Source organism: Dermacentor variabilis, chromosome 8 (assembly GCF_050947875.1).
Source record: "Dermacentor variabilis isolate Ectoservices chromosome 8, ASM5094787v1, whole genome shotgun sequence".
NCBI classification, from domain to species: domain Eukaryota; kingdom Metazoa; phylum Arthropoda; class Arachnida; order Ixodida; family Ixodidae; genus Dermacentor; species Dermacentor variabilis.
Window position 1 is genome coordinate 141989639 of NC_134575.1, and position 15698 is coordinate 142005336.

At 51.8% G+C, this 15698-nt stretch overlaps 1 protein-coding gene across 1 annotated transcript in view; it reads left to right on the forward strand.

The window, feature by feature from the left end:
* Positions 1 to 2652: 2652 nt before the first annotated feature.
* Positions 2653 to 15698, forward strand: part of LOC142591590 (inactive serine/threonine-protein kinase TEX14-like) — a 79081-nt gene continuing 66035 nt past the window's right edge. The window contains exon 1 of the mRNA XM_075703899.1: positions 2653 to 2915. Within this exon, the coding sequence (XP_075560014.1) occupies positions 2840 to 2915 (76 nt within the window). The 5' untranslated portion in view covers positions 2653 to 2839. The remainder of the gene's footprint in view (positions 2916 to 15698) is intronic.

Sequence of the window (15698 nt, forward strand, 5' to 3'; positions counted from 1 at the left end):
GCTTTCGGAGCAGCAGAAGGATCCATGGATTGTTGTTATGCTATCAGCGCCTTCTACTGGCCGTGCATTGCGCCGTCGAGCACACCACTTCGCTGTTCGTGGCCGACTCCTATGCCGCCGTAACTACCCCTCGGACGGCCGTAAATGGTTACTCGTGGTTCCTCGGCATCCACGTTCGGACATATGTGCAGCGTTTCACGATGACCCGCAATGCGCACATGCAGGAGTACTAAAAACATACCCGCGCCTATGAATTCGTTATTAGTGGCGCGGGATGTACCGATTCGTCCGCGAACATGTCCGCTCCTACCTCGCTTGCCAACGCCGCAGAATACCCCTCATGCCTTAGCTGCTCCACTGCAATCATTGCCTTGTCCAGGACGGGCCTTTGACCGGGTCGGAGTTGATCTTTATGGGTCGCTTCCGAGTACTTAAGATGGCAACCGCTGTGTGATAGTGACGATAGACCATCTCACGCGCTACGCGGAAACTTCGTCTCTGCCTAACGCATCTGCGCGGGATGTTGCCTGGTTCCTTCTGCGTAACATCATACTTCGCCATGGAGACCCCAGAGAGTTGCTGAGCGACAGAGGCCGCGTCTTTCTTTCTGATGTTATAGAAGCCCTGCTCAAGGAATGCCGAACGTAATTCACCGTACCACTACTGCATACCACCCGCAAACTAATGGCATGACTGAGCGCTTTAACCGCACTCTTGGCGATATGTTAGCCATGTACGTCGCATCTGACCAAACCAATTGGGACCTAATTCTACCCTTCGTGACCGACGCTTATAATACCGCCACACAGGCCGCTACAGGATTTTCCCCGTTCTTTATGCAAAATAGAAGTGATGCGTGCAGACAGGACACAAGAGTAGAGAAGTGGACAACACGAACGCATAATGACTTTGCATAATGAATACTATACCATACCATACTATACCATAATGAATACCTACCAACTAGCTCAGCTTTCTGTCGTTCCCCGTTCTTTCTTCTTTACGGACGCGAGCCTTGCTGCATAATGGACACCATCCTTCCGTATCGCCCTGACACAACAGAGGCTACTACCCTGTCCGAGGCTGCTGCACACGCGGAAAAGTGCCGACAGCTCGCCCGCACATTTAGTTCAGACGATCAGCAGCGACAGAAGCACCTTCGGTATATTCCCTCCTCTCCGGCACCCTATGCCCCTGACTCACTAGTCTGGCTCTGGGTTTCCGCTACCAGCAGAGCCCTGGACATTCACCCAAGCTTGTGTCCAAGTACCAGGGTGCCTACCGTGTCGTCAATCAAGCGTGTTCTGTGAACTATTTGGTAGAACCCCTTGAGCCGCCTTCTGATAAGCGCCGCCGAGGGCGCTAAATCGTGCACGTTCAGCGGCTCAAGCCTTCCTTTGATTCACGTGTGCTATCTTGCCCGTAGGTCGCCGAGACGGCTCCTCTACTCCAGGGAGGCAATTGCACTGGAGAAGGACGAGCAGCAGGCACTGCTTCGAGAAAGACGACGACAACGAGTGGCTGGAAGCCTTGGGCCTGTGTTGCCGAAGCTCTGTGTCCTCTCGCTGCGGTGCTCTGCTATCTGAGCGTTTCATCAATTGAACTATAACGCCTCTTGACAATATATTTAATGTAGGCCTCGGAAAGCTGGTCAACTGAAACGTTGACCGCTAAAAGTCGCTCGCGTACCATGGTTCTGATGCACGTTAATGAACCCCAGATAGTCAAAAAGTTATCCGCATATTCCCATTAGGACATCTTTCATTGCATTACATTATCACGTTACATTACGCATAATCGTTACATTATCCCGTCCTTAAACACTGACAGTTTCGCATTCCGCCCTACTCAGAATGCCGCCAGCTAAGCCAGGAACTGTAACCGCGGCTTCGATCCGAGTAGCTCAACGTGTTTTCATCCGTGGCGCACAGACGGTTGTCTGTAATAGCACACTCAACTCCCACTTCAGAAGAACTGCCATCGCACGCGATCATCGTCATTTACATTGCAAGCAGCGCCAGTAGCGGTTTCCAGTTAGACAAACTGCATCGTAGGCTGCTTATGCTCGGGGGCTGTCCTTGGCCCAAGCCGACTGCGTGTTCGCACATCCACCCCCACGTAAACTGCACGCGGGCTTCTGAGTCCCGTTATACCGTACTCCTCCAACAACGTCTCGTTTTCTTGGATTGGCAACGACTACTCAGCGTCAGCCTGTTACGCGTCCCCCAAAAAAATCTTCATCCATTTGGATTCAGCTTGGCGGGGTTAACGTTCATACAGTAGCAATTATAAACTTTGCCATTTTGCGCTTCGTCAATGATGCGAACGGCCCAATTATCACTAGGATCAGCCGCTCGCGAGCGGTGGTTGACGAGAACAGCAAAATAATCGATCGAAATTAATGGCTACGTTACATCACCTAGCTCTCATAAAATAACGTTTTTTGGCACAGCGCAGTGCGCTCGAAGACAAGGAAGGTGACGAGCTACGACAACAGAAAGAACGCCCGCTAACGAATAAAGTAATGCGCCCTTTCTACGGCAGCCGCAGCGTCCCTTGTGCGGCTCGGTAGGCCAGTAGCTTTGAATTTGACGTGTGAAGCAGCCGCCGCCAATGAGCGCGGCCCACGGTTAGCCCGAGTCGTTTCCCTCTCCACACGTTAGCGCAGAATCAACGTGGCGTTGGTGCAGTCCGCGCGCAACTCTCTCTTCCACGTCCACGGTAGAAAGAAGCCACCGAGAACGAACGCCGAGGGAGCCTCTTTGTGTCCCGTGTTCCTCGAGGCGTTGGGCAGTCTTCTGTTCCGTTACTACTTCGCAGGTGCGCGCTTCTGTGGACTATGGCCGGCAGCACGAAGCTTCACGACGCAGTGCGCCACGACAGATGCCGGCTCATCGCTCGGCTCGTCGCCGAAGGTAAGCGCGGTTTGTTGTCGGCGTGTTCTCGCTCGATCGGCCACCTTCGGCGTCTTGCGCTAAGCTATCTGTCGTGCTTAAGGCAATGCCTCTTGTTGGGCTATGGCGTTGTAGCTGCCAGCCCCTTTGTGTTTCGTTTTTGCTTTCAGTACATTCTGTGATAAGTGTGCAGACGAACGCGGTCACAATGTTTAATCATGGTGAGCGGGCTTATGCGAAAAAGTGAACCCGTCCTGCCGCAACAGCATTGCGTTGACTCTCGTAGGTAACGCTATTAACGTAGTTTTTAGTGCCATGCCTCGCATTAACAAGTGTAGGCGATGGCTGCGTGCTGAAACGCCGCGGTTTTGTGTGTAACGGTCACACGCATGGGACGTGGAGCTGTAGTGTTTTTCGACGATGTTTGACGCTTTACTTCGATATCAAGTACCGATTTCCGTGCGCGCGAGCTCGTTTGTCGTGTGAATGGGGTTGCCAGCGCCGGTCATTCATTCGTTTCAAGTGGTTGCGGCAGCGCTGTAGTGTCATAACGTGGTCGCGTTTTCGTCACAGTTTGTGGCATGCTAATCACAGTGCGTGGTACGCTTGGTGCCAAATTGAGCTGTAGTCGCAGCGCAGTAACTTGTCGCAATATCACGTGTCTGCCTGGCCCACCTCTGCGGCGGCTCGTGGAGACGTGTCCGGCGAGCGCGCTTGTGCCTGTCGCAGCGTCTGTGGGGCCTCGGGTGTGCACCTTACGGCTGAGGCCGCTACGCATGTGTGTTCGATTGGTTCAGTCGGTGCGTTCATCTGTGCATGAGTAATTCTGAGTTCAGTAAACAGGAAACGCGTGTTTACGTTCTCCTCGCCTCTTGTTGATCGTTGTCCTAAAGCTGATTTTCGTATACTGGTCTGTACCGTTCATCGCGATTGCGTCGAATGAGCCGCCGCAATTGTATCTTTGTAGCTTTTTACTGCTTCCTTAATTCTGCCTGTCTCGCCCGCTTGTCGCTGAATAAAACTAGCAGAGCGGCATGGTTCGCGCACAGAATCCTTGTGAGGACCACTAATATAAGTTTCTCCGTAAATTTTAAAATACCTGCAGAATGTAAGGTGCTCGGATTCGTGAAACGTGTGCTTGTGGAAATTAGAGTTAGTGCAGTAATCTGATAAACAATTTTAAAATTTCTGTGCAACTGAAGCGAGTCAAAATCCCAAAATCCAGGCGCCTGCACACGACTGCCGCAGCTCGGAAACTCCTGTCCGTGCACTTCAGCTGTGAAAATGTTTGGCCCCGCACTGAGAGGTTGGTCAAGGCGAAGGCTTGGCTGACGCGGTCCGACTTGCCGGTTTGCCGGCACTGCAGTGTTAAGGACACGACCTACTCTTTATACAGTAGGTCGTGCTTAAGGAACACGGTGTTTATTCGGGCCAGCCGGCCGACAATTGTCGTGAGCAATGGGCGCAGTGTCGCGTGCAGTGCATGAAAGCGCCGATCGCTGGCAGGCCCGTGCAGTGTCTGCCTGGAAATGCGCCAGCTGCTCCTCATAGGGCGGCACATGCACGTGTGCAGTCTCGTATTCCCTCGCACTCATTTCAACATCGTGATTGTGATTCGAGTGGCGAAGGGCGTGAATGGGCGCGAGTGAGTGGCGCTGCGTGTGAGCAGGTGCGAACGCGAGTGGCTGTCGGCGAGTGTGAGTGGGCCTGCTGCGTGTTTATGAAAGCGAGTGCGTGCAGGGGAGAGTGAGTTGGCGTACGAACGCATGCTGGTAGAGGTGAGTAGGTGCGAGTACCAGTCGCCGAGGGTGAGCGAGTGCCGACGAGTATACGTGAGCGTGAGTACTTGTCACTCTGAGTTGGCATGAGTATTAAGACGAGTACCGGGGAGTGCGTGCTGACGCGAATATGAAAACGGGTTAGTTGCCAGTGAACGAGAGTGGACGTGAGTACGAACTTGATTGAGTGCGAATAAGTTCGAGCATCCGCGAATGCTGAATATTGTTGCGGCGCAACCGAGAGTGGCGCCAAATACAGAAGACGACGATTTGACGTGTCGAGGTGAAATTGGTCTCGCCAGCCACCTCGTTTGTGTATCGTTGCCTTTCTTGTAAATATTGTAAACACATATTTACCTGTGATACCCCGATTTCCGCAACGTAACGAATTGGTGGAGGTGCGGGGTACCCGCGAGAGACAACAACGCATCTCCGCGTGACGGCCGAAACGGGGCGGCCACGTCAACGCCTACAACCCCGGCGGTTGTCCCGGATCCTGAGCCGGCAATGTTTTGCGGCGCCGGCCACCTCGACGTGGAAGGCGATCGCCGCGCGTGAGTGCCCAGAACGAATGGGACACAACGATTGTATTGGCGTCATCGGGTGCACGTGCTGTGTTACAAGAAGGCGGAAGACGACGACGATGAAGGCGCGAGCATGGTCGGGCAATGGGCAACCGGAGAATTGCCCCTGAGCCAATTGGCGCGAGCGTGGAACGCGGAAGTGGCGCCATTGTAAAGGGGGAAGCCGAGGCGAAAAGGCAGCAACGGTAGCCTTTCGGACCATGGGCACGGGTTTCTGCCTATGCCTGGTGTTCGTCTGCGGGGCGTCCACTACCGACTACAGCTTCTATGTTCCCGGCCTTCCCTCCTGGCTTACGCTCATGCTCCGTCGGGCCACGTCGTCAAGCCTCCCCACTCCATCTAGGGTACCTCAGCAGCAGTCCACTCGTAGTCTGCACCATTGCGCCCGTGACCTCGCCCGACGCCCCGCTCCAAATCACATCGTCATCTTCAGCCTGGATACGCCCACTGCAGCGCAAGGACCCCTCCCATACTTCTCCAACTACCCCGCTCATGCACTAATTGTGGCCATGTTGTCCCTGCAGACTTCTTAATCTCATCCGCCCACCTAACTTTCTGCCGCCCCCTGCTACGCTTCCTTCCCTTGGAATGCAGTCCGTAACCCTTAATGACCATCGGCTGTCTTCCCTCCTCATTACGTGTCCTGCCCATGCCCATTTCTTTTTCTTGATTTCAACTAAGATGTCATTAACTCGCGTTTGTTCCCTCACCCAATCTGCTCTTTTCTTATCCCTTAACGTTACACCCATCATTCTTCTTTCCATAGCCCGCTGCGTCGTTTAGGTAGAACCCTTTTCGTAAGCCTCCAGGTTTCTGCCCCGTAGGTGAGTACTGGTAATTAAGACACAGCTATTATACACTTTTCTCTTGAGGGATAATGGCGACCTGCTGTTCATGATCTTAGAATGCCTGCCAAACGCACCCCAGCCCATTCTTATTCTTGTGATTATTTCAGTCTCATGACCCGGATCCGCGGTCACTACCTGCCCTAAGTACATGTATTACCTTATCACTTCCAGCGCCTCGCTACCTGTCGTAAACTGTTGTTCTCTTCCGAAACTGTTAAACATTAGTTTTCCGCAGATTAATTTTTAGACCCACCCTTCTGCTTTGCCTCTCCAGGTCAGTGAGCATGCATTGCAATTGGTCCCCTGAGTTACTAAGCAAGGCAAGATCATCAGCGAATCGCAAGTTGCTAAGGTATTCTCCATTAACTCTTATCCCCAATTCTTCCCAATCCAGGTCTCTTAATATCTCCTGTAAACACGCTGTGAATAGCACTGGAGAGAACTTATCTCCCTGTCTGACGCCCTTCTTTATCGGGATCTTGTTGCTTTCTTTATGGAGGACTACGGTGGCTGTGGGGTCGTTATAGATATCTTCCAGTATTTTTACGTACGGCTCGTCTACACCCTGATTCCGTAATGCCTCCGTGACTGCTGAGGTTTGGACTGAATCAAACGCCTTCTCCTCGTAATCCTCGTAATCGTAATCACATGGTGATGTGTAAATATTGATGACCTAATTCTGTAGTTTGCAGGCTAGTTAGAGACTACATACTTAGCAGCGGTCCATATTAGTCTTTGCTACCAGTTATATGACGGTGAATTCATATAAACCATTGTTTGTGTGTGTGCGACACGGAGTGTACGCTTCGTATTTTCATTCCTGAATCGGTGTGTATTGACTACCTTAAAGAACCGACTGCGGTGAAAGAAATCTCTACCGTGTCAATTGGCTAACTTGGTGCTCTATTTAAAAGGCACGGCGAAGGTGTGGCAGCGTAACCATAGAGAAGAGCCTAACGTCTGGGGCACGTGCAGGCAGAAGCTTACGGACTTGCTTGGCCGTCCCGCCAGGCGGCAGAGCGCCGCTGTGAAAGAACTAGGATCCGCGTCCAAAGAGTCGTACCTCTCTTACATCCAGGAGGTGCTGGCCACGAAAGCGATATGGCAGAATCTGACCAGCTTGGGTGCGTACTGAAGGGTATCGCTGACGGTGCTTTCAACCTGCTCATCTGCAGAAATTGCGAGACAGTACAGGATACCATATAAGAGTGCTGCAGCGCTTTGAGCAGGCCAAGAGCCGCCGCATTGCAACGCCGTTCGCACGTCCACCGAACACAGCTGCGACGTCCTCTTGCGATGACAGGCTAAGAATGCAGCGACCATCATTATCAGACGACCTGATGCGGATAATGCGGCGAGAACTTGAAGCCATGTCTCCTGCATCTTCTTTCTCCTCCCAGTGAGCCGAACAACTGGGCTACAGTACCATATCTGTAGGCGATTTCTACTCGCCATGAACTTGGTAACCTTGGAGTTGGTTCCGTATGTGCCGTTGCCGCTTCACAGCTTTCTAGTGATCCTTGTCCTTCCACTGATCAGCGGTATCCTGCACGCTACCGAAATACAATTAAATGGCGAACCGCATACGATGGGGCAATCTGTATTGCCGGCCGGCGTGTTGGTCATGTTGCTCGTCGTTGTAATAACGGTACTGTCCCCTCTGCGGCCGCGAGTTATCGCCCAGAACAGAGCCCTTCTCGTTTATCGGTCCCCACTCGAAGAGCCGCAGCGTAGTTCCCCGTTCACCACCGTTCCCGACGCAGTCCCGACGTCCGTCTCCGCAAAGCTAAGCGGTGCAGCTCCCGGAGGCGACGCTGCATGGACGACTCGACCGCAAAGTCCTCATCGCTTTTGCCACCAAACAGAACTTGATGGACGTTTTAGTCGATGGCATCAGTGTACCAACACTCACTGACACTGGCGCGCACATATCCGTGATGAGCGACCAATAGCGACGACGCAGTTGGTCGCTCATCGGCTTTATACTCGCCTGAGACTTTGTCGCCCCATTCAACTTTCTTTTAGCTGGGTGTCTAGTGTCATTCAGCTTGAATTGCCCCACGGCTGCCATAGTCCGCCGGTCGCACAACCACGGTGTTATGCTCTCCCGAGGACATCCGCCTGTCGCCTGACGTAACTACGCACGTCACTCTGATGTTTCCCCTCTGTTCCTGGCGAAGTCCATGTACTATGTCTTGCGGCTAACATACTGCATGAAGGGAGTTTGACTGTTCGCCGTACCATGCTCACTCTGACACGCAATAAGACCTCGCTGCCTCTTAATTTTAGCTGCTTGACTCAAATGTCTCCAGAGGGTATGTCTTTGGCCGACATCTCGCCTGCCAACGATTGCGATATATCGGCACTTGACGCTGTAATTTCCTCGCCCTCTACAGGCTCTTTCGATTCACCGACTCTATAGTTATAGAGGAACTTAGTAAGAGACCTTAGCAAGAACTTAGTAGCGCCTAACCTCTTTCCTGCCCAAGCTGTAGACATCCGCCGTCTCTTTGAAACTTACCGCGACATTTTTCACCGGCACCTTGACAGCCGCCCTTTTGCCCAGACGTCAGTGGTCACCCATCGTATTTACGCCGGAGACGCCAATCCCATATGCCGCCGTCCGTACCGTGTTTCGCAAGCTCAGCGACAAGTGATACGTTAAGTCAATAAGACTGACTATTTAAAGGCGTCGTTGAGCCACCTTCAAGTCTGTGGGCGTCCTCTGCTGTCCTATTCAAGAAGGACAGCAGCTGGCGCTTTTGTATCAACTACCGACACCTCAATAATGTAACGCGCAAGGATGTCTACCTCTTGCCGCATACTTATGATGCCTTGGGCTGCCTGCACGGAGCCAAGTACTTATCGTGATATACCTCTGATCTGGCTATTTGCAAATATCAGTAGATGGCATTGACCGTGAGAAAATCGCCTTCGTAACACATGACGGCATCTACCAATTCAAGCTTACGCCGTCCGGCCTTTGTATTGCCCTGGCAAGCTTGAAAGAATGATGGACTCCTCAGTTCGCGGCTTGTTGCTGATCGGCGTATAGAGCTTAGGCCAGGAATCCTCCAGGCTCACGGATGAGTACGTCCGGGGATAGGAGCGAAATGAAAATGGATTATTATTGATTCTCTACACTGACCCCACATATGGCAGCCTATACCCCATGTAGGAGCACTTTAAATGTCTGAGCTCACTACATGTCTGCGCACAGGACATCAAGGACACCCATGTCGGCAGACGTCAGGACAGACCACTGCACCAAAGGCGCGCGCGATTTTGAGGCAGCTTATTTCCCTAGGTGACTAGACTAGGCACTGTGACGGATGTGTCTCTGTCAAATCACAGTCGTCGAGTCGGTCGCCAAATCCCACCTACGACGTCACACCGTCCCGCCGGGTTGCGCGATCGCCCCTGCACACGAGGCAACCGCGTGGCAGTTTGGGAACCTCGAGTCGACGCAGTTCCCGTTGAAGTCTTCGACGTTGGTCCCATGCATCAAGTAGTGGGCTTTTCGTGATACGCAGCTTGTCAGCGTCAGGAGAGTGGCCTTCGCGGTAGTTACCGCTTCCATGGAGGGCGGCGGCTGTTGTCGCCTCGAAGTGAGCTCCTTTGTTTGCGCGTCACAGTCTATGTCGGGGCCCCGTATCCGTCTGGGCGGGTTCCAATGAAAAGGCTGCCCCGTGAGAAGCATCCAAGGAATGCCCATTGCTGTTTTGAGTCGTAGCTATAGACCGTTTCATCGGGCGAGGAGGATAGGGCGCGCGGAGAGTTCTTCCTCCTCTCTGGCTTGGGCGATCCGGCGCGGCGCTGCTTGAAAGTATTGCTGTCGCGTGCTGCGGAACGATTTCGAGATGTTTTAGACCTTACTTTGTGAACTTTACGCCATGTTCGTTCATATAAGGTCGGCAGGGAAGCCTTTCGGTGCATCAGTAACTATACTGTAGGCAGAAATATGTCTTAGGGGCGCAAAAATGTGACGCACATAATCAGCCGCGATGTACGCGCATTATCAGTCGCGGTGCGTGTTTGTTTACTATTTTGCTTACATCGATATCAATTCAACAAAGAAAGCCGGCGTCTCTGCATTACCAGCATTAAATGGTAAATCAGCTCACTGTCTGATCGATTGGCGTAGGGAGTAAAACATAAAACATAAGGGCGCATGCTCGCGCACGGCCAACCTAAGGCAACCACGAACCATCTGAGCGGCAGGCTTTATCAAATATTTGTGATGCACTGGCATCGTTCTCACGCATTTCAAGTCTAGTATGCTTCAAATTACCATATGTCTTGCTGCATGAGGCCCATGGTGCTGCTCAACACAGCGATCACTGCGGTTGGTGAGCCAGCACGATACATATATAAGCTGTGTGCTTCGGCATTGCCTTTTTTGGCTGTTATACAGCCATAATATATGAGAGGGTTCGCAGAAAAAGAATGCGATGGCTATTTTTCAGCGCAAGATTTCCGTAATACGTGTGAGCGCGTCGTAGAGAACTGAACGAACACAACCGCAAAAAAAAAAAAATTTGTTACCATCCTCTTTCTCTAAAAAGCAAGAGAAAACGGGCTAATGCCGCACAACGTTTATAAATATATAACCGCTGATGCCGTATGCTTGGACCATGCGCTATATAGAACAAAGATATCTGTAATCCAGCACCTACCACTGCTTAGCTCGCTCGCGCAGTTCGTAAATAGTCGCTTTGCTGGACAAGCTTAATTCAGACTATAAGGTATGCTGCTATTACTAGCCAAAACTATTTTATTCATAGGTGGAAACCTCATCCATCCAACCAAGTAGTCACGCAATGAAACCTGCAGCGAACAGTTTGAACGCTTGTCAAAGTATAACAGCACAGCTCCCATCGTAGCAGAACGGTACCCACGCTGTTACGATCGTCGCGTATGTTTCATGGCTCATAAACCGCAGCTTAGAAGTAGAGGATAATACTGCAATAAGGTCACATTAGTGATTGGAACATTCAGAAATACACAATTGATCTCCGAGGCTGATTGTAGGCTCAAATATGCGCGCGCACATCGCGCTGCGTGTTCCGTCCACCTCAACGCCAGCAGAAATTCCGGCCATGACGCCTTAAACCACTTCAGCACGTCTCACAGAACCGTTTACCACGTAGAAGACGCATGTCATACTAAACAGACCACACGACCGCGAAAACAAACGCCAGAACGTACCGCCGAGCGTATACCTGCCATGCAAAAGACCGCTTTCACCCAAGCCAGTATGGCGCTGTTCATAGGCGGCGCCACTGCGTTCACAATATGGCGGCTCCTACGAAAAAACGGTCTATAAATGGTCTACACGTTTGTATTATCCAGACGGTGTGACAGTCTCTTCACCAGCTTTTGCGAGTCATCTAACGTGTCTGTCGATCACTCGTGCCGTTTCTCGGCGCGCGGGCCTGCAGTTGAACTCATTCCAAGTGGCGCTTTGGACTTCCTGAAATGACAGTTCTTGGCCATGTCGTCAGTCACGCTCGACCTGACCCGGACGAGGTTCGTGCTCCGTCTTCACCGCGGACGTGAGGAGCTCTGTCGGACTGGGCTCCCGTTTCCGTCGCTTGACGAGCGATCTCGGCGAAACCGCTCGTCCACTCGATTTTTTTCCCCTGGCTTCGTTGTCTTTCTGTGGGCGACACCGTGGCGCCGCGTCGGCTTGTCTGAAAAGCTGCTGCCTCTTCACACAGGGCCCTACACGATATTGCGTCAGCCTGGCGATGTGAACTACGAGATCGCTCCGCTGGACTCGCGTGTCTCCACGGACGTTGCGCATGTGTCCAGGCTCGAGCCTGACTTCGCCGCGAGTTCCACTCCCTTATAGTTATCGCCGAGACCGCGCCTCAGGGGTTATACGTTACGGCGCGAGAAATAGCGAAGGCAAAGACAGAAGACCACGATTTGACGTGCCAAGGTGAAATCGTTCTCGGCAGCTATCGCGTTCATGTATCGTTGCCTTTCTCGCGAATATTGCAAACACATCTTCACGTGTGATCGCTCGATTTCCGCAACGTAACAGCATGAACGTGCGTCGTTAAAGTGGAACTGTGCGCACGAGTGCGAGGCAATGGTGCTGGTGGGCGCTTGTCCCGAACTCGCTATTTGATTGAAGTTACGCGCTCAGCGTACACGTAGAACAAAAGATTGCTCAGCCTTGGCCGTACAGACCGATATATAGGGTGTCCCAACTATCGTGCACCGAGATGTAAAAGTATGCAAATGCCACGCAGCTGGACAGAACCAAGGTAATGTCTGCCGTCGCTTGGAGATACAGATCATTTTTTTGCATTCCCCCTGATTAGATAACTATTATTAATTAATCAAATTTTGAAATAACTAGACGAAAAGTGTCAGTGAGAAAATTGTAGAGCAACGGGAAAAACCCCCGATACAGCTTTCTGCTGCTCAATACGTGCTGCATAAAAGTGTTTTTCCAAGCGGGCAAGAAGCGCGCGACTACGCACAGAGTGTCTCGAGCCGACCAGTGGCGCGGAGGTCTTCCTGCGGCGGCGGCTGCCGTGAACCGTGTCCCCACGTCACCCACGCCTCTCGCGATCTCCCGTTTGCCGAGTCAGTAGCGCCACACTTGGTTTGCAACGTGTGGCACGAGGCAAATTGTCTGCGCCGGCCAGTATATCGCGAAATGAAAACACGGGTAGAGCTGCGCTCAAAATTCGCATGAGGGAGTATCGTAATCGTCGGTAATTTTTTTTTACACCGTGACTACATCGTGACATACGGTCTGGAGGTGCGGGGTAGCGTTCCTCGTACCTCTCGCTACGTTTAAGCTACGCTACGCTACGTTCGCTACGTTTAAGCAAGAAATAGCCAAAGAAAATATTTACGATAACTCTAAGGGAAGCTCATTCTTGTTTGAAGCCAGGACAGGTGTACTGCGGACTAAAACGTACCGAGCCAGATACCAGGAGATAGATTTGGTGTGCGAGGCGTGTGGAGAGGAGGAGGAAACGGCTGAACACCTGATACTTGCTTGTAAACAACTTCACCCTGCAGTTGAATCTAACGGGGAACTATTCAAAGCTTTGGGTTTTAATGACAGTGAAAGTAGAATAGACTTTGAACAGGTAGAAATAACTAAACGGAGACTATCTGTTTGGTGGATAATATCAACGCAAAAGTAAAGGAGTAAATACATAGGTATGCATGCATATAGAACCATTAAAGGCTAGGTGGCGCGCGCCGCCGCCCGATTCAAAGGATTGAGCCTCAATCATCCATCCATCCATCCAGTTTTATGTGCTTTACTCCATAAGCATGATTTCATGTTTTAAAAAATGATAACGCAGAAAAGATCAGACGTTGATGGCGCTGCGAGCGCATGCGACCTCACTGCGGCTTGCGTTTGGGGCCGCTAACCTATAACGTGTTTCTGCTTGCGTACGCAAACGCACACGCACTCAAGCGCTAGGGGCCCCAACGCCTTGCGTCCCCTAAACTAAAGCTCTCTATTCACCGCTGGACGACCGCCTAAAGCCCGCAGGCGAATGGCCTTGCGCTCTAAAGAGCCTGGATAAGACCCTCCGTCATGTTATCCATAATTTAGAAACAGCGCTAAAGACGTACAACGGACAACAGAATAGAGCATGGGATACACACTTCTGTTGTCCGGTGTACGTCTTTAACGCTGTTTTTAAACATTATAGAAAACCACCTACTCGCCTGATCTGCCGTTCTTCTTCAGTTCGTGTTATCCATGTACGTCGACGTTGAACACAAGACCTGGGATGCCGTACTGCCATACGTAACCTTCGCGTACAACACGGCCGTGCAAGAAAGAAGACAGATTACGCCATTCAAGCTGGTTTACGGCAGGAACCCGACGATGACTCTCGACGCCATGCTGCCGCATGTCTGCGACGAAGAGAGTCTCGACGTCGCCACCTATATCCAGCGGGGCCCGAAGAAGCCGGACAGGTCGACAGCCGGCGCAACAAACTTCGAAGACGCTGCTCGGAATACCGGCCCGGCCACCGTGTTTGGACTCCGATTAGCGAGAGACTGTTACGCCGCTGTTTCGGACCCCACAAGATCGTCCGACGTATTGGCGGACTGGAGTACGAGGTCGTACCAGACGGCATTTCGCTATCACAGCGGCGCCACGCACGACCTGAAGTGGTCCACGTGGTGCGTCTTAAAGGGACACTAAAGGTTACCAGAAAGTCAAGTTAAAGTGGTAGAGCAATGTTCTAGAACGTCTAAGGCGTCAATATAATCGCGAACAGAGCTTCAGTAACCGAGAAATTGAGGTAAACGCACGACACGATTTGAGACCCCCCAGCGACATTCCGGTACTAGCCCGATGACGAAAGCACTCCTTATAATTTGTGTTACTAATACTCAACTACTCTTACCCGCCGTGGTTGCTCAGTGGCTATGGTGTTGGGCTGCTGAGCACGAGGTCGCGGGATCGAATCCCTGCCACGGCGGCCGCATTTCGATGGAGGCGAAATGCGAAAACGCCCGTGTGCTTAGATTTAGGTGCACGTTAAAGAACCCCAGGTGGTCAAAATTTCCGGAGTCCTCCACTACGGCGTGCCTCATAATCAGAAAGTGGTTTTGGCACGTAAAACCCCAAATATTATTATTATTACTCAACTACTCGTGTTGAAAATATAATTTCATTCGATTATAAGACGGAAGAAAATGCTACTTGTCTACGTCTATTCAATTCTAAGAAAAAATAACATTTTGACGTTACCCTTCTGTAGTATGGGTGGTCGAAAGGTTTCGTTTTCGTTCGACTCTGCGCGCTCGACTCTGCGCCGCGCACGCTTTGGAGTTTCAGTAGTTTCGTTATCGCGTCGTGCTGTGCGGGTTCTGCTGGCTCGCGAAACTTTCATTTCGAACAAGCAGTGAGAATGCCACGTCCTTGTGATGTCGTGGTGGGAAGCCCTCGTTGCTTTCCCGCTCCGGAGAGCCGGTGTCGAGGCCGCCGTCGTAGTACGCAACGACGCCGGCAGCGCGAGCCCTCAGCAGCACGTCGCGCTCGTCAGTGCTCAAATCGCTGAGGTTGAGCCCAGCATCGCGAGCCAATCTGTCGTTGTCAGGGTCCATTGCGACGAGCGTCGAAGTTCGCGTCGTAGAATAAAGTACCATTATGGTCGCGCGTTTCTTCTTCCGCTAGCCACCATACTCCCGCTTTCGCTCTGCTGTCGGCTCTGTCTTGGCTCTGTTTCTGGCCGCGCGTTTGCGTTTTGCGCTGAAAAGCCGTAGCGCCGTCTGCGGACGCCGTTCTACTCACGGATGGCGCAACGTCACTATGAGACCATGATGTCAGTACTCCTCGATGGGAGGGCGGGCGATTTGAACTGCGCTAGAGGTACGCGGACGCTTCAGAAGGCATTTTCTCTTAAAATAAGTCTCTCCTTGGCACGAAACAAGCGTTTCGAGGTTTCTGGGATGGCATTTCAACAGTCCACGTTCACTTAATAGTAACCTTTAGTGTCCCTTTAAGCCCTTTTACGCACGCTGACGAACTTTGTTGTTTGTTTTGTTTACTACGTACGGGTGCTTTTGTTTTTCGCTGTTTGTTTCCAGCCTGCA